This window comes from Talpa occidentalis, unplaced genomic scaffold (genome assembly GCF_014898055.3).
Source record: "Talpa occidentalis isolate TD23 unplaced genomic scaffold, MPIMG_talOcc4v2.1 talOcc4.14, whole genome shotgun sequence".
NCBI classification, from domain to species: Eukaryota; Metazoa; Chordata; class Mammalia; order Eulipotyphla; family Talpidae; genus Talpa; species Talpa occidentalis.
In genome coordinates, this window is record NW_023601433.1 from 37,448,771 (window position 1) to 37,475,528 (window position 26,758).

The 26,758-nt window shown below is 44.2% G+C and overlaps 1 protein-coding gene across 1 annotated transcript in view; it reads left to right on the forward strand.

Moving 5' to 3' along the window:
- Nucleotides 1–1,427: 1,427 nt before the first annotated feature.
- KIF26B (kinesin family member 26B) overlaps nt 1,428–26,758 on the forward strand; it is a 563,425-nt gene continuing 538,094 nt past the window's right edge. The window contains exons 1-2 of the mRNA XM_054694956.1: nt 1,428–2,051; nt 2,829–3,230. Coding sequence (XP_054550931.1) covers nt 1,989–2,051; nt 2,829–3,230 — 465 coding nt within the window. The 5' untranslated portion in view covers nt 1,428–1,988. The remainder of the gene's footprint in view (nt 2,052–2,828; nt 3,231–26,758) is intronic.

Here is a 26,758-nt window from a genome sequence, read left to right on the forward strand (position 1 = left end):
GATCGTTTTATAATTGGAAGTAAAAGCGTAATGGAAACTTGCACACTGTTCCCGACATCTTCATTTTGACCTTCTTACCTCGCTTTGGTGGTTGTGAAATATTCCCACGCGAGGGCTGCGGCGGGAGGGGTGTGCGTGAATGACCGTGCAAGGGAGGCGCGGAAGAAATGTCCCCCGAGGCACGCAGGGCGGGGGGCGTTGCCCCAGGGTTCCAGCGCCCCAGAATACGGTCTTCCCGCCCCCTCCATATCCCAGAAGGAGGCCAGCGATCCGACAGCCCCAGACGCCTCGTGCGCCCTCGCCTACCCCAAGGCACGGTCCTGTTCGGGGGCTGAGATGCCATTACACCTCACGTGGTCCCCGCACCGGGCCAGTTCTTCAGGCGGCGTCTCGCGGGGTGTTAATTAAAGGTCACAACAAAACAGACCTTCCGGCTCACCAAAAGAAATGTCCTCCTGGGAAATGAAAAATGACACCCCGGAGCAGCCACGTGTGGAGCCAAGCATATGCCGGCTTCCTGCGCTCCCGGGCGCTGCGCCGGGGGACCTCGGGCGGGGGGGTCGGGCAGGGGACGGCGGCTGGGTGCTCGGGGCTCCGCGGGGCTCAGGCGCGGGAAGGAGAGGGAGGAGGGGTGTCGCGGGCACCTACCCGGCAAGGCGAGGCCAAGGCCAGCTCGCGCACACCCACTTTTCCAGGCCCGCGCCGTCCGCGCCGCGCCGGTGGAGCGCCGCGAATCCCTCAGTTTCCCCTGCGCGCCCGAGCCCCGCTGGGCCCCTGGGCTCACCTGTCCCAGCCTGGGTGGCGAGGCGCGGAGCAGATCTGGGCTGGGGCGGGCAGGAGCGCCCAGGTCTCAGGCTGTGGTTGGGAGGATGGCCCCCGGGGCTGGCCGGGGCTTGGTAGGACAATTCCAGAAAAGGTTTGCAGGGCAGGTCTAGGAGAACAAAGGGCGGGGGGCGGGGGTGTGGAGTGGGGGGAAGGACCCGGCATGTTTGTGGACTTGTTTGTGACTCAGTCCCTTTTACTCGGCGTTTCAAAGGCAGAACTGCAAGCCTTGCCAGGAAGAGAAAGAACTCGGGGGCGGGGGCGGCTCGGCGCATTTCTGTCCGGCCACGCTCCCTCGGTGCGGCCCCTCAGCTTCGGGCTCGCGCCGTGGTGTTTCATTAGAGCCCTGGACACGGGCCACTCGCCAGGAACTTCCCTGCGAGGGGCGAGATTTACGAGGCCCCCCTCCCCCCAGCGCCGGGCCTCGCGCTGTCAGGCCGGAGCGCCGCAGCATAAAATGGATCCCGGCCCGCGCGGCGGCGGCAGCCAGGCGGCGGGCTCCGGGGCGACAGCGCCGCTGCACCCGAGGCTCCGCGCCGCGCCCGGGCGCACACGCGCGCCCTGACCGCCGACCGCTGCCCGGCCGCGCCGCGCCGCCCCGTCCCTGCCCTCGCGCAACTGTCAGGCAAAACCGGCCGGCGCATATTGGCTCCGCGACGCGCCGAGGCTCCTCCCCGAGTCTGGATCTTTATATTTTGGGAGAATTTCTTTGAACTCAGTTACCAAGCTCCGCGAAGGAGACAAGTTCCCACAGCCGGCTCGCGGGCGGAGGCGAGGCGAGGGCTCGCCCACCGGCTCTGCGGCCGCCGTGCGCCCCGATTGTACCCCCCTTTTCCCTCGTGGAGGAAAACGGACGGACGTGGCTGAGGAAGATGCCAATTATCTGGATGTGACCGTGAAAAGAGAACGTGGGACTGAGGAGGCTGACGAGGATGAGGAAAGGCATTATTTGAAGGGAAGAATAAACCAGCTACTCCAAGCCTTCCTGCAAATTGGTGCTTTTACTTCTGGGGCCCATTTGCTTATACCCTCCCCTCCCACCCCCACCCCCCATTAAGAAATCTTGACTGGAGGGCCAGGAGCCAACTGGGGACCCTTCTGGCTTGGACGACCTTTTGGATGTAGCACTGGTGGAACATTTAGACACTCTCCTCGGAAAAGCCACCATGAATTCGGTAGCTGGGAATAAAGAGAGGCTGGCCGTCTCCACCAGGGGCAAGAAATACGGGGTAAGTTGTGACGGGCACGATGCGGAGACGCGTTTCCAGGGTGCCCCCAGTCCGGGCGGGGCGGCCCGAGCTCTGCCCGCGCTGCGGAGGCGCCGCGGCCGGCCCGCGAGGTGTGCGTGCGCGGAGGCGGGTCTGGGGGTGGCGACGCCCGCACACTCGCCTGGCCTTGGGAATTTTTCCAGTCTTTTCGTTCTTCTGTTCCCCGCACCCCTAACTTTTGCAGCATTCCTGCACTTCCAGGCTGTTAAGCAGGACGGGAGGGTTTCCCCGGGAATTCTCTGCCCGAGCTCGGGGTCATTTCTCTGGAACCGGGAGAGGTTTCGTTTATCTCCAGGTTCCGGGGGGCTGTAGCCTGAATGAATAAAACCCCCCAAGTCACGGCCCCTCAGCCCCCAGGGGCTCGCATCTTCCAGATCTTGAACCTGGGCTTTTCTGGAATGGGCTTTGAGTTCAAAATCGCGGGGCGCTGTATATTTGTGGGTTCCCCCTGCAGAAACCATTGACACCCCTCCCTCCCGCCGCGAGTCCTCCCCTCTAGCTGCGAGGAACGGTCGGCGGGGAACCCGGGCAGGAGCGGGGGGGGGGCGGACACCCGGGCGGGGGAACTTAGAGAAGGGCAATTAATGAGACCCTCGGAAGCAGATTCGGCCGCGGGGCTCCGAGTGATGTGGGGCGCGTGCCCCTCGGTGGCGCGCGGGTCCCCCGGCGGGCGGGCGGGGGTTCCCCAGGGCTGCCGACCCCCCGGCGTCCCCTGAAACCCGCGTGTCTCCCTCGCAGGTGAATGAAGTCTGCTCGCCCCCCAAGCCCGAAGCCCCCTACTCCCCCGAGAGCTGGTACCGGAAGGCGTACGAGGAGTCGCGCGCCGGGAGCCGGCCCACCCCCGAAGGCGCGGGCTCGGCGCTCGGCTCCTCGGGCACCCCGTCCCCCGGCTCGGGCACCTCGTCCCCCAGCTCCTTCACGGGCTCCCCGGGGCCCGCCTCCCCGGGCATTGGCACCAGCTCGCCGGGTTCCCTGGGCGGCTCGCCAGGCTTCGGCACGGGCTCCCCCGGCTCGGGCAGCGGCGGCGGCTCCTCCCCCGGCTCGGACCGCGGCGTCTGGTGCGAGAACTGCAACGCCCGCCTGGTGGAGCTGAAGAGGCAGGCGCTGAAGCTGCTGCTCCCGGGGCCCTTCCCGGGCAAGGTGAGCGCGCGGCGGGGGCGGGACGCGAGGGCCACCCCGGGGCGGGACGGGCAGCTCCCGCCGCCCCGCCGCAGCCATCGCTGCCCGGCTGGTCGCCGCGGCGCCGCGCCTCGGCCCGGGGGTCCCGCGGGGGCTGCTCCACACTCCAGGGGGCGCTGCGTGGGGGACGGGGTGGGGAGGGGGGCGACTCCCGCGCCTGGCCGCCGTGGGGCGCGGAGCGTGCGCGGGGCGCCGGCCGTTTCAGGCCTCACGGTCCACCCTGGACGCCCCAGGGCGTCCGTCCCGCTGCCCCCAGCTCCTCAGAGTTGGCGTTCGGTGCTACTGGTCCAGTCTTGGGATTCTTTCCTTTCTGCTCCCCACTGTCCCCTTAGCACCCCACCATCTGGACTGCTGGCCGCGCGTTAGATTTTCTCCCCACCCCCACCCTTGCTCCTTCCCAGCAATGTCGGTGGGAGAGGTAAAAGCGAGCTGGTGTTTAGGCATTTCCCATTGCCTGTTTATAGTCCTTTATTTGCAGGGCTGCAAAACCAGAAGCACACCCGAGAGCTGGTATTTGTTGCCTTTGCGCAGCATGTGTATCTGAGGAAAATGAAGGGGCAGCTCGCGCCCCTGAGCAGGGCTCCCTCCTGGCCTGCTAGCATCGGTTCCTCCATAGCAACCCTGCGGGCGTTGTGTGTGCCAGGAGCCCCCAGAGTGTAACACAATGCAATTGTATTTGCACTGTTGGGTCCAAGTACTATCAAATGATAATATTTACTCTTCCACTTCAAAGAGTTTTTATCAGTGGTTAGAGAGAATTATCAAGAAAACAGTGAATTGCTGTGGAGCTTTCTGACATTGTTTGTTCAACGGATTTTTTGATTTGTATTTCTGTGACTTTTGAAATGAAATATTGTGATTATGAATAGTGGAGTTTAGGAATGACTGCATCTGCTTGTTTCATCTGTTTATTCAAACACACACACGTTGATGTTTTCATAGGCAAGGGTTAAATTAAACAAATACCCACAGAAGTTGTAAAATTGTAAATGTGGAAAATCACCACCAAGAGAATCCGGTTTTATGAATCTCGAATTTATCTCAAGAATAATTAACTTGTGGATTGTTGTCAGTATGCCATTTGTGTAGTTTGATAATAAATCTGTCAGGACACCCCAAGAATAAATTTCAGGGACGCTAAGAGCTTATTTCACTCTTGCATCTGATATCCTACAATTCAACACACCATTTCTTCACTCACAGATTTATTTGCTTTTTAAATCATTTGTCAAGATTTGTTCATTTGCTACCCTGCAAGGCCCTGTGTTAGGTACAGCAGTGAAGTAACCAGAACACACATTCCTTGTCCACGTGGAGCTTCTATTCTAATCGAGATTAATGAACCACAAAATGCCCAATACCTAACATATTCCCATTTGTGGTTAGAGCTATAAAGGAAGAGTATGAGATGCTGTGTGATTTTATGACTAGGTGGACCATCTGATAAATTTTGAAGAACCTAGGTTCTTAAAGATGTAGCACCCAATATTTAGCAACCCTAGTAAGTTGCTAGCTACCAACTTATTCTAGGACATTTTTGAAGAACTGTTCTTATAATAGCTTCTTTGTGTTGTTTGGATGCTCTTTGTGTGCAAAGGTAAATAAATATACACTGTTTTCATAAAAATGGAGAAGGAAGGAAGTCTATAATAAGAAACAAATATTGGAACTTAAATTCTTCCATCACGTTTTTGTGAAGCCATGTGACAAAGTAGATTTTATTATTCGTGAAGTAGCCTGGAGAACTCATTGACAGTGTTCTAGGTAGCTTAATATATGCCATTTTTTTTTTAATGTGATGAAATAGAAGTGATATTGGGAAACTGATCCTATTGTCAGAATGAAAAGCCCTAGAAAAAGCATAGTATCTACTAAACCTCAGTGCTCCACATGCCCTGACAGTGATGCATGTACTGTGAGCTGTGGTGACAGTCACAGGGGATCACCTTAAGTGCAAGCATGAATATTGCAGGGCCACTGTTGCCTGGAGTTTTCTGTGTAAAGAAGCACAGTGAAACATGACATTTGGTACCGGGCAGTGTACAAGACTTAGCAAGAAGTCAGGGTGCTTTGGATGACCTCATTGTTACAAGAAGCTGTGGGGCCTCAATTTTAACAAGTCTTCTGCGTGTCTTTCGGAATAATAATTTAGTAATTTCTTCTCCTTTTTTGAGCATTTGTATCCTCAGATTAGGTATAATTTCCTTTCACACTTTATAAAGTTTGCAACATTTTAACCCAATGAATAGCTGTGTCCTCCAGAGCACCTTGGAAAGGGCCCTCTGAAATGGTAACTGGTACCTTGTAATTGGTAACTCACAGAGGATTCTTCCCAGAGCAGGGTTTTTATGAGTAAACTGTGAACCTTTGTAGCCCTCAGGCACAGAATGAGTTAAGTTTCATTAAAGCAAGAGATATCATTGTGACTCCAATATGTATTTCACCCTGCAGTGGAAAGGTCTGGAAGATAAATCCATCAATTGGAGGGGTAGTTAGCGAAAATCATCTTTGCAATTCACTTAAGATGCTTAACTGTATTTGGGGAATATTTTGTTAAATAATTATTGAGTTCTATTAGGTTGCATTAAAATTTTCTCAGGCAGACACTTTGAAGTAAAAAAGCAGAATAACATGTCCAGAAACCTTATTAACTTAGTTCTTCACCACTGATTTATTTTGTAACATCAAGTAAATCAGTTTTCCTCTCCATTTTTAGCTTCTTCATTAATATACTAAGGAAAAAATGATTCAAGCTATTAGAATGTCATAAAAATTATTTTAAGTTAGATTTAAAAGTGCTTCCATTCTTTAGAAAAACCTGTGAGGGTAGAGGGTTATTACTTAGATGAGATTCAGTTATGTTTTACAGAATTTAGGGCTTTTCTTAATAAACATTGTATACTTCCCATTTCTAATTTTGTCAGTATATTTCCCAAATATTATATCATATTGCCATGTGTATTCTCACACTGCCCTTAAGTTCTTCCAGTTTTGTCTGTGGGAGAGCTGGTTAAAGAGAGGAGGTGAAGTGGCAATGAACTGGTACAGGGGCTCCAGGAGTTAGAGAAGGGCTCTGGTGACCCAAGGAATGAGCATTGTTCTGAGTATTGTCAGCCCTCATGTGGCCATCAGGGAAGAAGACTTTGTGGCAGAAGTCCAGGTGACTTGATGGAGGTTTCTAGGTTGGGGAACTGGGTGGGTGGGAATAATGTTAACTAAGGCAGTAAATGGAGGAGATGCAGATTTGGATGCAATTCATTGAGAAGAATGATAATGGGCTTGATTTTCCATGCATTGAGTTTGAGGTTTCTGTAAAGAGCTGGAGAGTAGAGGCAAGTTTGGAATAAAACAGACTCTGGAATGTATAGCTGTGAGCTCACATAACTGTTAATCATACTCTGGATTTGTCCTTTCAAATAGCAACCTACCTGGGTGAGTGAAGGTGTGTGTCTGGTGGCATATTATGAAATATTCAACTTGACTTTTATTACTTTATTTAGTACAAAAAGTTCTTACTGGGTTTATAACATTTCATTTTTAGCAGTGGTAAGTGGAAGTGGTCCCATAAAACAGAAAAATGTGGATTTGTAAAATGTTGGCATGTTAAGTGAAAATAGTCCTTTTCCACACTGCAGTGTTCCATAATGTAAATATAAAACATTTCCTACTCCCTGGCAGGAGCATCTTTCCTTTCTTAGGCATAGTTTAGTCACCAAGTCAGAAATAGAGGCTAGGGAGTGGATCTCCCATTTGGGGGCTATCATAGATCATTTTGATATCTGTGACCAAACTTTTCCCCCCATGTTTCTTATTTATTTTATTAATTTTTTCCATTTATTTTTAGTTGCGGTAATGTTTGCAAATCCCCATCAGGTATTGCCACTGTAGAGCACCCGCCACCAAATCACCCTTGTCCACCACCATGGTCCATTGTGCTTCCTTCCATTTTTGTGACAGAACTTTTAAATTGACAGTGTGAGCCCTACAAAAACAGCAGCTCAAAGAAATTCCCTGAAGTAAGCAGAAAGGTTCCAGGTTGGCAAAATCAGTGTCTGTTCATTTCCATATCAACAAAAGAAAATCTTCTATGTAAAAAAAAAGTCCAAAACTAAATTTCTATCTGATTATTTTTGCCTCAGCCACATACTCAAGGTCTATTTTTACCCTAGATATATCAGGAAGATTAGCCAGACATACTGAAAGGGGTGATCAGGAATCACAGATGAAAGAAAGGAATGTCATTGGTGTTTAAAAACACTAAATAGCAGGACTCTAAATAGCATGGGCCCAAGTAAGTCTAGACTTGGGGAGAGAGAGATATATATATCCTTAATATATAATTTCTGTATTTTGCCAGCTCCAACAAAACAGGGTATGAAAAAAATAACTATTTTAAAGGTCCCATATAAGCCATTAGAAGATACTTTATAAGTGGCTAAAATAGACAATGCATTTTAAATACTTATTAAAATCAAGAGAGAATCATATTTGAAATCTGAGAACACTTGGCTATTTTCAGAACATTTTTTCATTTCAGAAATATTTTTGATAATTGACTAACAGATAATATCAATAATGAAAAACCCTGCAGTGTTGATCATTAAATTTGTCAACATTTGGAAGGATTAAGTCAATAAAATCAAGGCAACATCAATTACCCTGTGACATTACATCACAGATTGTACCATTTATCAGTCAATAATTATGGTGATGGTAATAAAAATGATAAGTGCCTAACAGTTATTTTCCTTAGTATGTGTTAGGTACCATACTAAGCTACACACAGACACACATTATACATGCATAAAAATTCACATGACAAGTGAAGAAGATCCTGATTTCTTGTTCTTTTAACCTTGGAATTTCAGGTGATTGGTGTGCCTCAACTCATAAAAGGAAGCCTGAGTAAAGATGCAAGGAACAGAGAAATCCAAGGACACTTTACCCTCCAGAGCTGTTGAGGGTCGCTGTTAGATAATTGTCTGAGTGGGGAGTGGGCAGCACTGCTTGGGAGAGAATGTCAGGATTATTTCCCTGGCTCACAGATGGTGGCTTCAGTTGTGTGTGTTGGGGGAGGGGCACATGGGCCTTCCATGGATGGGGATAAGTGAGGTTGTCAAGATTCTGAGCTGAGTAATTTTTTTGGCTGGACTGTAATGGAGGGGGAAAGGCAGTTCTTCCTATTTCTATTCAGTCAATTGAGTCAGCGCTGTCAGCCCTTTCTGGAGGACACCGAGGACCCTGTGCTGATTTCTGAGGGGAAAACTTCCTCAGGGGGACATTTTGTCATCATGTCTACAGGACTGTCTTTACAGAGATTGCAGGTTGTCTGGTGTTCATGAGGGTTCACTGTATTTTTTTTTTTCAGGGATACAAAATGAATTTCATTGTAACCACTCTCTTGAGTGATAGGCTGTTACAAGCATTTTTTCTACGCGTTTTTTCTCTTAAAAATCTCCTTTATGGCCTTATTGTGGCTAGGAAGTACTGTTTAGAATGGGCTTTCATTTATCTTTCATACTTATATGCACCAATCAGAAATATAATTTATGTAGGTACATTTATATAGTGCAAAAAAAAAAAAAAGACAGGGAATACATCTATATTTCTAAATTACTTTTTTTTTTTTTTATAAATTTTATTGTTATATTCCCCATACAATTGCAGCCCCCCCATTCTGACCCCAATCCCTCCCCTCCCGCCCCCGCCCCCCTAAAAGTGTCTCTGGTTCATAGTTTTTTGTTGATTTTGATTTTCACTTTCTTATAGTTATTCATTTTCCTGGTCCCTTATTTAAGTTTTCTAGATTCCTGCTATGAGTGAGACCATCCGGTATTTTTCTTTCTTTTGGCTTATTTCGCTGAGCATGATCCCTTCCAGCGCCATCCATGTTGCTGCAAATTGCATGTGTTTATCTTTTTTGAATGCTGAGTAATATTCCATGGTATATATGTACCACATCTTCTTGATCCAGTCATCTATTTTTGGGCATTTGGGCTGTTTCCAAAGCTTAGCTATTGTAAACAGTGCTGCTATAAACATAGGGGTGCAGGTGTTCTTTGGAATTGATGTTTCTGTGTCCTTTGGGTAAATACCTAGGAGTGGAATTGCTGGATCATATGGAAGCTCTATGTTTAGTAGGTCCAGAAATCTCCACACAGCTCTCCACAGTGGTTGGACCAGTTTGCACTCCCACCAACAGTGCAGAAGAGTTCCTTTTTCTCCACACCCTCGCCAGCATTTGTTGTTGCTAGTTTTTTTAATATGTGCCATTCTCACTGGTGTAAGATGGTATCTCATGGTAGTTTTGATTTGCATTTCCCTGATGGCAAGTGATGTTGAACATTTTTTCATATGCCTGTTGGCCATTTGCATTTCCTCTTCAGAGAAGTTTCTTTTTAGCTCTTCTGCCCATCTTTTGACTGGATTATTTTCTTTGTTGTTGCTGAGTCTCATCAGCTCTTTGCAGATTTTTGTGATCAGTCCTTTATCATTAGTGTTGGGTGCAAAAATGTTCTCCCAGTTGGTGGGGTTTCTCTTTGTTTTTGTTATTGTCTCTTTTGCTGTGCAGAAGTTCTTTAATTTGATGTAGTCCCAGCTGTTTATCTTTGCCTTCACTATCACTGCTTTGGGTGATGTGTCTGTAAAGATGTCTTTGATGTGCAGATCACGTAGTGTTTCGCCTATATTTCCTTCTATATATTTTATGGTTTCAGGTCTTATGTCTAGTTCTTTAATCCATTTTGAGTTGATTTTTGTGTATGGTGTGAGGTAGTGGTCAAGCTTCATTCTTTTGCATGTAGCGACCCAGTTTTCCCAGCACCATTTATTGAACAAACTTTCTTTGCTCCAATGCATAGTCTTTGCTCCTTTGTCAAAGATTAGTTGACCATAAATCTGTGGATTTATTTCTGGATTTTCTATTCGATTCCATTGGTCTGTATGTCTGTTCTTGTTCCAATACCATGCAGTTTTGATGATTATGGCTTTGTAGTATAGTTTGAAGTCTGGGAGTGTAATGCCTCCATTCCCTTCTTTTTTTTTCAGGAGAGCTTTGGCTATTCGGGGTTTTTTGTGATTCCATATGAATTTCATCAATAATTGTTCTATTTCTTTGAAGAATGACATTGAAATTTTGATTGGAATAGCATTGAATCTGTATATTGCTTTTGGTTGGATGGCCATTTTAATAATGTTTATTCTTCCAATCCACGAGCAGGGGATGTCTCTCCATTTCTTTGTGTCTTCTTCTATTTCTTTTAACAGTGTTTTATAGTTTTCTTTGTATAGGTCCTTTATCTCTTTTGTTAGATTTATTCCCAAATATTTGATTTTTTTTGTTTCAATAACAAAAGGGATGGTTTTTTTTATTTCTTCTTCTTCAGATTTATTGTTTGTGTATAGGAAGGCTACTGACTTTTGCATGTTGATTTTGTATCCTGCCACTTTACTGAACTGATTGATGAGTTGAATTAGCTTTTCTGTGGAGTTTTTGGGGTTCTCTATGTATAATATCATATCGTCTGCAAATAGTGATAGTTTGACTTCTTCTTTTCCTATTTGGATTCCTTGGATGTCTTTCTCTTGTCTTATTGCCCTGGCTAGGACTTCCAGTATTATATTGAAAAGCAGTGGTGAGAGTGGACATCCTTGTCTTGTTCCAGATCTTAATGGAATTGCTTTCAGCTTTTCACCATTGAGAATGATGCTGGCTGTTGGCTTGTCATAGATGGCCTTTATGATGTTGAGGTATGTTCCTTGTATCCCAAGAATTTCAAGGGATTTTATCATGAATGGGTGTTGCACTTTGTCGAAAGCTTTCTCAGCATCTATTGATATTATCATATGGTTTTTATATTTCTTTTTGTTGATGTGTTGGATAACGTTGATTGATTTTCGGATGTTAAACCATCCTTGTGCCCCTGGAATGAATCCTACTTGGTCGTGGTGAATTATCTTATGGATACATTGTTGGATTCTGATAGCTAAAATTTTATTGAGGATTTTTGCATCAGTGTTCATTAGGGAGATTGGCCTGTAGTTTTCCTTTTAGTGTTGTCCTTGTTCGGTTTTGGTATCAGTGTAATGTTGGCTTCATAGAACGTGTTTGGTATTGTCCCTTCCTTCTCAATTTTTTGGAAGAGTTTGTGAAGGATAGGCACTAATTCGTCTCTGAATGTTTGGTAGAATTCATTTGTAAATCCATCAGGTCCTGGGCTTTTGTTTTTGGGGAGGTTTTTGATTACCATTTCAATTTCGCTAATTGTAATTGGTCTGTTTAGGTGTTCTATTTCTTCTTTATCTAGCTTTGGGTGATTGTAGAGTTGTAGGAATTTGTCCATCTCCTCTAGATTATTAAACTTATTTCCATATAACTGTTCATAGTAGTTACTGATTATTCTTTTGATTTCTGCTGTGTCCGTTGTGATTTCTCCTCTTTCATTGATGATCCTGTTTATTTGTGCTTTCTCCCTTTTTTCCTTTGTGAGCCTGGCTAGGGGTTTGTCTATTTTATTGATTTTTTTCAAAGAACCAGCTCTTGGTTTCATTGATCTTTTGGATTGTTTTTTTAGTTTCAATTTCATTTATTTCTGCTTTGGTTTTTATTATTTCTTTTCTTCTACTGGTTTTGGGGTTTTTTTGTTGTTCTTTTTCTAGATCTTTGAGCTTCGAGATTAGGTTGTTTCTTTGAGTTCTTTCTTGTTTCTTGATGTGAGCTTCTATTGCTATATATTTTCCTCTTATTACTGCTTTTGCTGCATCCCATACATTTAGGATATTGGTGTCCTCCTTGTTCAATTCAAAAAATTTTTTAATTTCTTCTTTGATCTCCTCATTAGTCCAGTGGTCTTCCAGTAGTGTGGTTTTTAATCTCCATGAGGTAGGAAAGTTCCTTGCCTTCTTTTTATGGTTTAGTTCTAGTTTGATGCCTTCATGGTCAGAAAAGATGGTTGGTATGATTTCAATCTTGGTGTATCTGTTGATGTTTGTCTTGTGCCCCAGTATGTGATCGATCCTGGAGAATGATCCGTGTGCGCTTGAGAAAAATGTGTACTCCGTTTTTTTGGGGTTTAGTGTTCTATAGATGTCTGTTAAGCCCAATTGCTCTAGGTCCTTATTTAGAGCTTTGGTTTCTTTACTTATTTTTTGTCTTGTTGATCTATCCATTGTTGATAGTGGTGTGTTGAAGTCTCCCACTACCTATGTGTTTTCTCTGATGTCTGTTTTCAGAGAAGACAACAGTTGTCTGATATATTTTGGTGCTCCTTCGTTTGGTGAGTATATGTTAATGAGTGTTATTTCTTCTTGAAGTATTGTCCCCTTGATCATAATGTAGTGACCATTGGGGTCTCTTTTTATCTTTTTGAGTTTGAAATCTGTTTTATCTGATATAAGTATAGCTGTTCCTGCTTTCTTTTTTGGCCCATTTGCCTGTAGGATTGTTTTCCATCCTTTGACTTTGAGCCTATTTTTATCTTTTGTAGCTAAATGTGTTTCCTGGAGACAGCAAAAGGTTGGGTTTTGTTTCTTAATCCAGGCTGCAACTCTGTGTCTTTTTATTGAAGAGTTTAGTCCATTTACATTTAGAGTTAATATTGATATGTTAACATCTGTATTTGCCATTGTGTTTGTCTTTCCTTTGATTTTATTTATTTATTCTTTTAATAACTTTTTTTTTTTTTTGGCCTTCTTTCATTGTTATTCGTCCCTCTGAGGTTCTGGCTTTAGGACTCCTTGTAGTATTTTTTGGAGTGGGGGTTTAGTTGCAATGAAATTCCGGAGTTTCTGTTTGTCTGGGAAGGTCCATATTCTTTCTTCAAAGAGGAAGGAGAGCTTTGCGGGATAGAGTATTCTTGGTTGGCATCTGTTTTCTTGGAGTCTGTTGACTATGTCCCTCCACTCTCTCCTTGCCCGTAGTGTTTCTTCGGAGAAGTCTGATGTCAGCCTGATTGGCTTTCCTTTGAATGTTATCTGTTTCTTCCCTCTTGCCAGCTTCATTATTTTTTCCTTGTCCTGGATTCTTGGGAGCTTTACTATTATGTGTCTTGCTGTATTTTTTCTTTCGTCGTGGAAGTTTGGTGTTCTTCTTGCTTCTTGTATATCAATTTTCAGCTCCTTCTTCACATTTGGGAAGTTCTCTTCAATTATCTCTTTGAATATTTTCTCTGTTCCTACTTCTCTCTCCTCTCCTTCTGGTATTCCTATAACTCTTATATTTCCTTTCCTCATGGAGTCAGATAGTTCCCGAAGTCTTTCTTCATTCTTTTTCCTTCGTACTTCTCTTTCCTTTTCTATTTTGGTTCTTTTTATTTCTGTGTCTTCAAGAGCACTTATTTGTTCTTCCATTTCATCAATTCTGCTTTCATTGCTTTTCCCAGAATTCTTTAGTTCTTCCACTAATTCTTTGATCTCCTGCATTTCTTTTACTTCCCTCTTTAGGGACTCAATTTCATTCTTCTGATCGTTGATTATTTTTCCCTTATCATTGTTTTCCTTTATGACTTCTGTCAGTTTTTTAATCACGGCAATTTTAAATTCTCTTTCTGGAAGGCTCAGAAGTTCTTCCAAGTTACTGTCGTTGCAATCTGGGGGCTGGTTTTCTTTTTGTGGTGTGCTTTTTCTCTGGAGAGTTGCTAGGTTGCGTGTGGTTCTTCTCCTCCCTACTGTCTGTTTTCTAATTTGCCGTATGCGTTGGGACACTGTGTTGTTGGGACTGGCCGGCATCTTGGTTGGGCTTCTCTTCTCCCCTCTGGTTCCTCCTGGAGTCATCTGTCAGTTTCAAGCAGTCTTTATTGGAGAAAGGTCCCTGTCCTAAAATGTCGATGTGGGGACACACTCCCCTGTGCGCCTGGTCTGCCCCGGCGGTGGGTTCCTGCTCCCCCTCTGGGCTTGGACTGCAGGCCAGAGGGGGTCTGGCGTGGGCGAACTTCCCCCGCTCACCTCTGGCTCCTGAGGAAGCCTTCTGCAGGTAGTCTTTACTGAAGAAATGTCCCTGTTCTAAAATGGTGATGTGGGACACACTCCCTGCGCGTCCGGTGTCAGGCACACTCTTCTGCGTGCCTGGTCTGCCCTGGCTGTGGGTGCTCGCTCTCCCTGTGGGCTCAGACTACTTGTTCGGAAGGGGCCGGGTGTGGGCTAACTCCCCAGCTGGCCACTAGTTCCTTCAGGAGCCTGTGCTGTCTACAAGTCGCTAGGTGGCGCCAAAGATCTCTCCTAGAGCCCTTGGGGAGCTGATTTTCCATGCCGTGGGACAGGGAGCAAAGCGGGGATGGTAGGGTACACCTCAACGGCTTTGGGGTGCTGTGTCTGCCTTGTGCCCCACCGTCGTGGGGAACCCACGCCCCTAATTTCGTGCCCCGGGTCTCAGTTCCAAAGCCCTCAGTTCCAGGACGCGGGCTGTAGCCCAGTTCAGTGGCGCGGGAAGGGCGCCTTTTGCACCGCTCCTGTGCCTGGGCGCCTGGTTCCTGCTCACTCAGGGAGGGACCTTCACCTCAGTGAGGACCTCCGCGCGTCTCCCCGCAAGCCTAGGTCGTCTCCCAAGCCTAGGTCGCAGGCGCGGGGGACCTGGGCAGCCGCGATCCTGGTCTGCACTTGCTTTTCAAGCGCGCGCCGCTATCCGCGCCAGCTTACCGGCAGCCCGGGCTGTGTGCGCGTCTCCCGGGGTCTTTGTTCTTCTCTAATGGCGCCCGGAGCCGTTCGCTCACCGCCGCGGCGAATCCTGCAGGGTTCTCCACAGCTCCCGTTCACGGGGTGTGGTGGCTGAAATAGTTCCTTTCCACGCACAGTCCCGCTTGCTGCGTCCGTTTTTCTTGTTGCCGTTTTGGTTTGTTGTTTCCTCCTCTCTGCCGGTCGGAGAGTGCCGCCTCTGTGGGCGGGGGAGGGGAGCAGGGTTCTGCGCTTCCCTCCCTTCTAGTCCTCTTTTATGGCCACTTTCTTCTTTGGGCAGTTTGCTGGCGTCACCCGTTTATCTTCCGTGTCCCAGTTCTCACTGGGACCTGCCGCTTTTCCTCCCTATTCACTTTTTTTAATGGGAGATCTTACTCGCAGCGTCTCCTCGCCGCCATGTTGCTCCGCCCCCTCTGGTCATATCCCTATTTCTAAATTACTTTTGAAATACTTATCAAAATAGTAAATTAGTTTGTTTCCATCATTCTGCTTACCATTGCCGTTGGGATGTTGTAGAACCCATGTAAGAAAACTGAATTTTGAGTCATGGTTAGAATATATCTATCTACTGCTTTCAGGTTTTAAAGACATTTTTCTTGAGTATTCATGTAGTTTTCTTTTTAATGTTTAAGTCTCTTACTCATTGGGAGATTATTTTAGTGTATAATGAAAGGTATAGATCATTTTTATCTGTTTATAAATTTCTATCAGTTTATCCCAAAACTCTTTCATAAAATATCCATCTTTCCCCCACTGATTTGAGGTACCACCAATTATTATAAACCAAATTTTTGGTTGTACTCCTTTCTGTTTTGGGAACTTTTGTTATGTTCTGTTGATCTGTTTCTTCATGTACCAGTTCCACACTATTTTAATTATAGACACTTCATTGTATGTTTTAATATGTGGTAGGTGTAACCCTCTGCCTCCCAATGTCTTTCTTTTCTAGGAGTTTTCTTGTTATTCTTCTTGACTATTTTCCCATTATAAAGTTGAACTTTATAATCAACTTATATAACCCTGAAAAAAATTTTATAGGGGATATTTGGCATTCGTATAATATTGAAACTTTTCCAAAAACATTTCCACTTGAATAAATTTACTTTTCAGAAGTTTCAAAGGTTTTTCCCATATAGGCTCTGCATATTTTTTTGTTAAATTTATTCTTAGGTATTATACCTTTTGCTGCTGTTGTAAACGAGATCTTTATCTCTTCTAACTGATAAGTGTTTATGTGTAAGAAGGATGTCGATTTACATATTAATTTATGTTTTATTGTCTTACTAATTTCTATTTTTTAAAGATTTATTTATTTATGCATACAAGAACTGGGGTATAGGCCAGAGGTGCGGGGGCTGAGAGGATTCACCAGAGACAGTGGGGAACAGAAAAGGCAGATTGACTGAAATACACTGCTGAGGAGAGCAGTGGGTGAGTCAGGAGAGGTCTGCTGCGCCATGTGGGTAACTCCCTGCCTGGGGATCGAACTTGTGCTGCAGTGGCTGTAGACAGCTTCATAGTGCAGCGACTTAACCCCTTGTGCCACCAGGGAGGCCCTGTCTTTTTAATTTCTATCAGTGTATCCAGTAGTTTTTGAAATTGGTACCTTTGGATTTTTAAATTAGTTTATCTTCTACAAGTAGAGATATCATTACTTTCTTCCTTGCTGTTTTTATTCCTTTAATGTTTTTCTTGATTTTTAATGTTTTTCTTGTTTTTCAATTGATCTATCGATTGATAGAAACAAATGGGTACATGCACATACTTAAAGATTAAGGAATTACTCATCAATACCTGCCATATTTAATGATTTTAATGAGGAATGGGCGTTATATTTTGACAGATGCTTTTCGGTAGTTTAAGGATATATAATTTTTTTCCTTAGGCCTGTTTATATTGTGAATTATTATCATTCTACACAATGTATTTTTTTAAAGATTTATTTATTTATGCATACAATAACTGGGGTACAGACCAGAGATGTGGGGGGTGAGAGGATTTACCAGAGACAGAGCAGGGAACAGAACAGGCAGACTGACTGAAATACACTGCTGAGGGGACCAGCAGGCGAGACAGGAGAGATCTGCTGTGCCATGTGGGTAGCTCCCTGGCCGGAGATCGAACTCAAGCTGCATTGGCTGTGGATAGCTTCATAGGTTGCGTCTTAACCCCTTGCGCCACCAGGGAGGCCCAATCACAATGTATTTTTAAAATATGCTGCTGAGTTCAGGTTGCTAATATTTTATTTATTGCCTTTTGCTTTCATATTCATCTGCCAATAGGAAATTTTTTAGTCCTGCTCTCAGTATAGTTGAGACAAAGAACTATATAGCAGGCCCTCAAATAACATCTTTCATATAGTATCATTGTATTGTATTGTTGATGAGTAAAACAATGATTCTCAGCAATGGCTATTGTCTGTGGTACCCTTCCTCATACCTCCCAAAGATGTGCATGTGAGGTGACTGGCATGTCTAAATTGTCCCAGTTTGAGTGAGTGTGGGGTGTGTGTGAGCGTACCCTGCAGTGGACAGACCTTCTGTCCAGGGTGGGTTCCTGTCTTGTGCCCTGAGCTGCCTGCATGAACTCTAGCCACCTCACACCTGACCTGAATAAGCAGGTTGGGAAAATGGACGAGTGAATGAATGAATGTTGACTATTAGACATGTTTTGGGTTTTTATGTATGGGTGTTGTTTTTGTGACCAGAAATGTGTCATGAGTTTAATCTTGTTTCTACCAATTAACCCATGTTAAAATTAGTTTTATTATTTTTCTTAAATTGGAATGAAGCAGTTGGTTTCATTGTTTCAGTTGAAATCAAAGTTTCCAAGGACCTATTGTTGAAGTTAAGTTAGGACTTAAAGTAGAGTTAGAGTACTAAGTGCTGGCCCCCACTTTCACAGACTGCTAGGAAGCACAGAGAGTTGACGTTGGAGCTGCCTCTGGAAGTATGAGTAGGAGTTCAGCATGTGAGAGGCATAGACATTCTAGGCAGAGGGAGTGGTGGGCATAAGGCACAGGAAGGCTGTACATGCTCAGTGCACTTGGGGAAACTGACGTGGTACATTGTCACACAGTAAGGTTTGTGTGAAAGGCTGGGAAGGCACAGAGAGAGGATGAAGGATCTTGCAGGCTAAAGAGTCTGAATATTATTTTTTTGACTGTGGGTGGTCACTGAAGGGCTTTCAGGAAGGGAATGGAGTGATCAGATATTTGTTTAAGAAAGATTGCTCCAGGGCCTCCCTGGTGGCTCAAGGGGTAAACTGTCAGGACTATGAAGCTATCAGCAGCCACTGCAGCATGAGTTTGATTCCCAGCCAGGGAGCTAACCCACATGGCACAGCAGATCTCTCCGGTCTCGCCCGCTGCTCCCTTCAGCAGTGTATTTCTGTCAATCTGCCTGTTCTACTCCCCACTGTGTCTCTGGTGAATCCTCTTACCACGCCCCCCGCCCCCCCCACCTATACTCCTGCTCTTATATGCATATATGCATAAATAAATAAATCTAAAAAAAAAAGTAGAAAGATTGCTCTGACAGTATGAGAGGAGATAGAATGGAAGAGTGTTGTGATAGAGTCCAGGTGGATGGCCCCTTGCTGTGGCCTGAGTAAAAAGATGGTGCAGACTTCACAAGGCAATAAGTAGAGTGGGAATGAAGAGTTGGTTTGGACATGACAGATTTTGGATGCAGAAGACCCTTGACAGGTGGCAGCTGAGATGGGGGGTGGGAGGGAGAAGAGGAAGCTGAGGCATTCTCCCAGATTTCTGCTGAGGCCAAGTGCACAATGCTGCCAACTGTTGAGACAAAGAGTTCTATTACTGAGGGTCTGATTTAAGAATGGCGGTAGATAATAAAATTGGTTTGGGCTCTCTAGAGCTTGAGGTGGAATGGTCCAGTGAAATCTAGTTGGAACTCAGAGCAGATTTATAACTGGGAGACATAGATCTGGAAGATGTCAGCATGAAGAAGTGGTGGAATCCAAGGAGAAAGTATAAATTGAAAGAAGAGACAGTTGAGCACGGAGCTATGGGACCCACTGGCAGACAACATGAGGAGTCAGGAAGGTAGATCTGGAGAGAGAGGCCAGAGGGAGGAGGAAACAGGAGAAAGTCCTGGAAACTGAGAAAGTCCTGGAAGAAAGAGAAGATGTAGGTGATGAAAGGTCCTACAACTTGGAGAGAACAAGGAAGTAAGGCTGAAGTTGCCATGGAATCAGCAAAAAGGAGGCCATGGTACATCTTTGAAGAGTTTCTGGCTCCCTGGTCTGGAGAAAGGCAGGCAGTGACAGCGAATCAGGAGTAAACGGGGAGGTGAAGATGTCTGAGGTAGCAGGTGAGTTGTTGAAGACACTAATAATGACTTTAGCAGAGTAAACCTCTTTTGAGGCTCTTATGATGTTAACAATGAAGATCTGGGGTCGACAAACTTGGGTGCAAAACCAGGCCCACCTCATAGTGTGTGACATTGGGCAAATCACCTTGCCTTTGTGAACCTGGCCTTTCTCAGATGTACACAATGTTAGACCCCACCATGTGGTGAGGATTGCGTAAAGTTATGAGATGATATTCATCCATCATTGTCTGTTTATATTCCAGTGACTTTCCACAGGAAGTTGAATTTTATGAAAGGCTTCTCTTTCCCCCTCTCTCCCCTTTCTTTTACTTTTTGCTAGTCTGAAAAGGAGCCTTCAGAGTAAATGAAACTATTCATTTCCTCTCCTTCCTCATTTCTTCACCTCCAAGTGAATAAAGCATCTCATACTTATCTATTCATTTGTGGGCTGGCTCCACAGAGAATTTAGGAGAGTTCAGTTGATTAAAGTAGCTTACTCCTTTTGGCTGAGATGCCATGAATATGGATTGAGACTCTTTGTCACAGATGGAAATCACTTCTTGAAGCCCTGCCCCTCTCAGGGGGCCTCCGGGGGATATAGCAAATGCTGCCTTTGGCTTTCGGCTCCCTGGAGGGAGGGAGAGCAAATCCCCCCCCCACCCCCATCCCGAGACTACACTATGATGTGCAGGTCTGAGAAGCACCAAGAACTTGGGCTTATCTGCCTCCTGATCCAGTTTTATCTTTCTCAGACAATTTTCTCTGCAGTTATACTTTCCTGATCCTATCACATTGATTCTGACCAGAGCCTGTGAAGAAGTCTGGAATTAAAGACACAGCTGCATTTCCTTACACACATCTCAATTCGCAGAGCTGGAACTGGCCTGGGTAGAGTGGGTTCTGAATTCTTATGTGAAAGGAGTTGCTATTCATATTTCAGTAATAGGTTAATAGGGCAGAAGGTTCTGGGGTAGAGCAAGTTCTTATCTAAATATATCTTAACTGTTAACGTGGGGGTTACAGCTGAAGGGCTATTTTTATTCACCTTTTCTACTTAGCAGAGATTATGTTCAATATTGCTGGCCACAAAAAGTTTTTGGAAAAAGTTTAAGCACAAAGCACAGCACGGTTTTAAAATTTTGCATAGTTTTTACATGAAAATATCTTTATTTTAAAAGCACGAACTGCTAATAACAATTTAAATCTACTTTGTCACCCCAGGGGTAATAAATACAAACTTTTTTTTTTAAAGATTCATGCAAGCAAACAAATTTTATTTACTTATATAGCCTAAAGCCAAATATTATGTGCATGGATCATAGGATGTACTCAGTAAATGCTTTATAAATGAATGAACAGACAAATGAACAAAGGAAGAAGGAAAGAAGAGGAAAAAAGGGGGGAGAGAGAGAAATGTTGATTGGAATTTTTTGAAGTCTAAGATAACTGAATCTTATGCAGTTGAAACATGTGACATATTCTCCTAAGAACCAGCACTGCCGACACCTGGTCATGTACTGACATATGTAAACTTTTAATAATTTTTTTATCTAGTCTGAATGATATGAGATTTGTAAATGCTAATCCAAGGGTTTTTTCCTATGATAAAATAGAAACTTATGGAGGTTGAAATTTTTGGGTGGTGTAATGCCATCTTTTAGCAGTGGTAAGTAGCTACACTTTACCATGAAACACTATCATCTTATTTACAGGTGGCTTTCTTTAAAGTTGCAATCATTATTTCTCTACTCCCTGCTCTATCTAACTGGTGGTTTCATTCAGCAATAGGAGGTAGACTTGTTAACTGATTAGAAACTGGCAAGAACAACAAGACCCAAAGTTGTTGAACTATCTACTCAAGTAGTTATACAGAAAATAAACAGCTGAATTCAGGCAAGCGACTGCAATTCAGTGTGTGTGTTTCTGTGGGGGGATGGCTCGGTTTTGAGCAGGCAGCTGAACAGGTGGACCTGAATATCTTCCTGGTGTCCCATAGCTGTGAATTGGAGCATCTCTCGTCCTTTGCCAAGCCTGGCAGCATGGCCATAGGGGCTGAGGGACAGAAGGAACAACAGAAGGGAGAAGAATAAGACAGAGAGGAGGACAGGGAGGAAGCATGCAAGAGAAGACAAGTGGAAAGTGAAGGGGCAGGTGGCTGGTAGGCACTGGAAGTTGTCTACAACCCCAGATGTTGAGGTGAGAAAGCATTGTCTTTAGATAAACAGAAGGTGCAATTATGCCTGCAGCATGAGTAGCCTTCTGATCTTGGGCAAGTCCCTAGCCAGCCAGTATTTTATTTTGTAAATCAAGAGGATGGGAATCAATGGAATTTAAACTCCTTCCAAATCTGCGAGTCTGAAAGCTGGAGAGCAGCCCCAAGAATGTGTGGAACCCAGTTCTTGCCCCCCAAATTTGAGAGCGCTTGAAAAAGTTCTGGATGGATTTCTGGCTGCCCTTCAAGCCTGAAGCTGCTCCATGCTTGCTACATTTGTGGGTCCTCCCGCCCTCACCATCCTTGTCTGCCCACCCCCGTGAAGATGCTGCTGGCACTGTCACCACTGAGGTCTCTTCCTTTGAAATTTTCCATGAAAAATTGACTGACAAGGTGCTTCCTGTTTCTTAATAAAGCTGTTTACTGTCTTTTGTGTTTGTAAGTAGAAATAAACTTGAATAAACAAAAGGATGATTGATTTTATAAGAACAGTTTGCTAAGGATTGCTGGAGAAAAAGTACTCCCTTAGATATAAAAGACTTAGCTTTACATTTTTCAAAATGTTTCATGCTGATTAAGACTTAGAAGTAATTCGTGGGGACTTCATCTTGAGTTACAGTATATGAAACACTAGAACTCCAAACATTTTATTCAATATTAAAAAAAAAAATTCAGCATCCAAACTTTTTCCAAAACCTCTTGTCCCCCCCCTTTTTTTTTCTGTTTTGTTATTTCGCCTATAAATATCTAGATAGGGCCATAATTGTTTAAATCAATATTTACGTATCACATACCCCCACATTGGCTAATAATCCTGTGGTTTTGCTGCCAAGGTCTGAGCATGGGAGACAGCAGGTAGCAGACCTCTGAGTAACAAGGTCCATGATTCAGCTGCATCAATTTTAATATATAATATTAAATTTAAATGTAAAATTTACTGTAATATTAGCCCAGGTTTCCTCTTAAAAATATCTCACTTCTGATGACATTTCCCTCTTATTTTAACTGGAATATTTTCTATTTGCATTTTAGTCTAAACACAACGCAAGAAGCATAAATATTAAAAGCAAAACTTCATTTGGCTTCATTTGGCACATAAGGACTTTGGAACAAATGCAGCTACAGACAGGCACAGAGCAGCAGGAGCGACAGGAAGACCATATCACTCCTCATTCTTCCACCCAGTTCTCTGTGCTTCCTCTGAGGGGGCATCAGCAGGGCTTCCACAGCCAAGCACATTCAACTCTGCTTTTTTACCTGAAGCACAATAAACTCTCCACATGTTTTCAGTGTTTAAGCACTCAGATATGATATCCTTTATTTCTACTCTTGTTCTTTTCCTTTAAATTTACATTCCCTTAAATGTAATTATTTAGGAAATTTCTAAGGAAAAGTCTTGCTAAGGGTGTGTGTGTGTGCATGTGTGTGTGCGTGCACACATGCGCACACACATGTGCTTGTGTGCCTGTGGCACTTTGCAGGAGCCTGAAAGAAGCATACAAGTTGCTACCATGGTAGATATCCTTTCTCAGGTTTCAGACATTTTTAGGCCCAGGATTTTATTGGAGGTCAAAGCAGCTAATAAAGTGGAATGTGCAATTAAAAGGGCATTCAGCAGAGAAGGATGGCTAAATGTCTCCGTAGCCTGAGAGTGGAAAAGGGTTCATAGCTGTAAGTCTCCTAATGATGGCTTTATGAGCATTTTTGCAGCCAGTGTGATAAATGCAATACAAAGACGGTTTTAATATAGCTAATCAGGCTCTCTGCTTTCTGTGTGAGGCATCCATTTGGATGGGGAAGGAAGTTGCTGGTTGTGGGCTTTTATGTGGTGGTGGTTTCTACTAATTTACATTTTCATGAAGTTTTTATCATTTTTAGAGATTCTCCACGAGCCCCTTTATGGTGGTCAGGAAGGAGATAGCAGAATGATGGAGAAGTTTAGGAGACTTGCGCAAGGTCACCCAGAAAACCTCCTGGCTTCGGACTCTTGATCAGGTAGTCACTCAGGTAGTGGCTATACCGATGTGGCTCAGCTTGACTCTGGGCCCTGGGAACAGAGTCATCATATCTTATTAATTTTACATTTTGTTGTTTTTTTTTTTTTTTTGGCACCTGTGCACACAGTAGACAGAAATTGTTTTTCGGATATATGAATTCTCCAAAGATTGATGGCATTTTGAAAAAAAATCCTTTGCTGCGCAATGAAAATACCACTGAGGAGGAAGGAAGAGGGTTGTAGCGGGAACCCTGGTATGTAAGAAGGGTTGGCGGTGGTGTCTGGGTTCTCCCCAGAAGTGGCCCGACCCTCCCACTAATATAGCCTCCTGGTCTCTAGAAAAGACAGAAATCCGTGGGGATCAAAGGGTGAGAGCAGCTCCTTCCCAAGGTGGATCTTGGTCTAGGTATTTACAGGTAGGCTAGCCGGAGGTCCTCGAGTTTCTTATTAGTTCATCTGCTTTTATCTTGCTCAGCTTAATATTGTTACATTTACTTCTACTCTTGCAGAATAAAAGAATATGGCAGTGCTCACAGATGCTTAGAATGGGGTCCCAGATATTCCAGGGAGGAAACTTATCCCTGGTTAGAACTAAACCGAGCAGCTAACCTTGATGCCACTTACCCAGACACAGAGAATTTCTCCTTTTATCTGAAAATTGATACCACACAGTTGATCCTGCACTGCCTCCCTTATTTGGTAAGATGGTGACACACGATCACATGTAGGATGGAGTAGACTGGAATAATTAATGAATCCACGCCCTTCAAGGCTTGGAGCTGCCTCAGAGTTTGAAGTAAGGGGAGAATGGAGTGGGCTGGCTTTGAGTCATTCAGAGCAGAGTATGAAGGAAGCAGGAAGGATTTTTTCATTGACATTAATGGACTCATCCTAGTTCTGACGAGAAATGGAGTCATTAACCATTCATTTTAACAGTGCACATCTCCTTTACTCCTGGAGACCTCAGAATAGCCTTTTAATCCATTAGTATTTTATAATCACAGAGCAGCAGTTCAGAGGAACCTTTGAAGGTATCCATTGTTACATTACTTTGTGATTAGGAGCACGGTTCCAAAGATCTGTGCAAATCTTTGCTCTGCAGACTTGCAGAGGGTTTACTGCTTTCTGCCTCAGATTCCCCACTGGATAATGGTTAATAATAATTGCTCCATAGCCATAATTTGTCTGGCACATAGTATGTGTTTGTTCAATGCTACATCCCAACTGTAATTTTACTGAAAACTAAAACCTGCATGCCTAGATGGTGTCCTCCTGACTTCAGGGCTCATCCCACAGATATTTAAAATTCAATGCAACTGTTTTTCATTCTCTCCTCATGGCTTTCTGCATCATCTATCCACTCATCCACCTGTCCAACATCTCTTTGGCCTCTTCTCCCATATAGGAACATGGTCTCTAGAGTTGGTGCTAGGGGTAAAGAGATGATTAAGACACAGCCCTGTTCTTCACTCCTTCCCAAACTAGTGGGACAGGTGGGTACAGAAGTGATGTGCTGAGTGTGGAGTTAGGGGCCCTCAGGGGACAAGCCGTCACTGCTCCAGATCAGTGTACTGGGCCTGAGCCACTTCTTTTGCTTCTGTCTCACATTCCTTTAAGGAATATCACAATAGATAAGATGTGGGATCAGGTGATTTCCTAAAAGAGGTGATAGTTGAGAAGGGGCTAAAAAGATGAGTAGGAATTGGTCAGGGAAGGCTGAAGAAGATGAGGTATTCCAGGGAAGTTCATGAATAGAGAACAGAAACAGTCTTGAGTGTCCATTGGGCCCCTAAGAAATGCATTATTGCCACATGTAAAGTGTCCAAAGAATGTAGCCTACCACATTACTTTCACAAGGAGTTAAATGACAATGTAAGATTTATATGCCAGTTTTAACAAATGATACTGTGTAATACATGAAGATAGTAGTACAGCACCCATGTATATAGCAGTGTTAGTCACAGTAACTACAAGGTGGAAGCAACCTGTGTCGGTCAACAGATGATTAGGCAAACAATGAAATATATACATACAATGGAATATTATTCAGCCTTCAAAATGAAGAACATTCTGACATGTGTCACAACGTGGATGAGCCTTGAGGACATGCTCAGTCAATTAAGTCAGGCACAAGAGGACAAATACTGTATGATTCCATGTATATGAGAGACATAGAGTAGGCAAATTCATAGAGATGGAGTTCTGTAGAACAGTGATTACCTGGTTCTGGGGGAGGGTAAGGAGGAAATGGGGAACTGTTTCTTAAGAAGTAAGAGGTTTCATTTTGGGGAGATGAAAACAAGTTCAGGAGATGAGTGGGGAGAGGGATGTACAACAGTGGGCATACACACTTCATGCCACCAAAGTGTAAACTTAAAAATGGTTAAGAAAGTAAGTTAATATTGTGTGAATTTAATACACTCATATAATAATACTGTGTCACAAAATAGTGTTCTGAGGGCTGACGGAAGAAGAGCTGTCCCTGTGGAGTGTCTGAATAGAGATTTCATTCAGTAATGGCTCATGAAGGATTTTAGTGACAACACTTGTTGATCTAAACACCAACTGATTCTAAGCACATTATCTGCAATATCATATTTAATCCTCACAACTACCCTGTGCAGTAGGTACTGTTACTTTCCTCATTTTACAGATGAGAATAGTACAGTAACTGCTTTCAGATGCTGTTGAGATGACCCAGATTCACTATTTTGACCCACGGGTGAAAGGCTACATATTCTAATACAATTCAGAACCAGTCAGGCTCTAGACTTTGCTCATTTCAGCAGAAAAGGAAAAATGGACACTAGAGTGACACAGACACTAGATAGCATTTAGAAATAGGTATTGAAAAAGGATGGCGCTTCAGTTTCTGGAGATGTTTTTGTAAAGGACATCACCTATGTTAATGCTAATACAAAATAGCAGTGATGTGATTTTATCCTGGAATATAGGCTGTTTATCGCTAAACTCTATGTGCCATATTATATATGAACCTATATATGAGGTTCGTTTCCTAGACCAATGACCTGCATAAGATATGGGGCAGAGGAAAGATTTGTTCCCTACACTTACTGCTTTTCTGTCCAACCCCTCTACTGTGTCGCCTACCTGTAGACCTCATTGTAGCCCCTCAGGTGGAAAAGAGAAAGATATTCCCTTCCAGAAAAGGGAAAGAAACAGGCCAGCTGAGTGGCCTGCAGAGAGATACAGGAATCCACCCCACCCTTTCTCTCTTTTCTTTTACTTCCACTTACCGTTTGAGAAGAAGGTTGGCAGT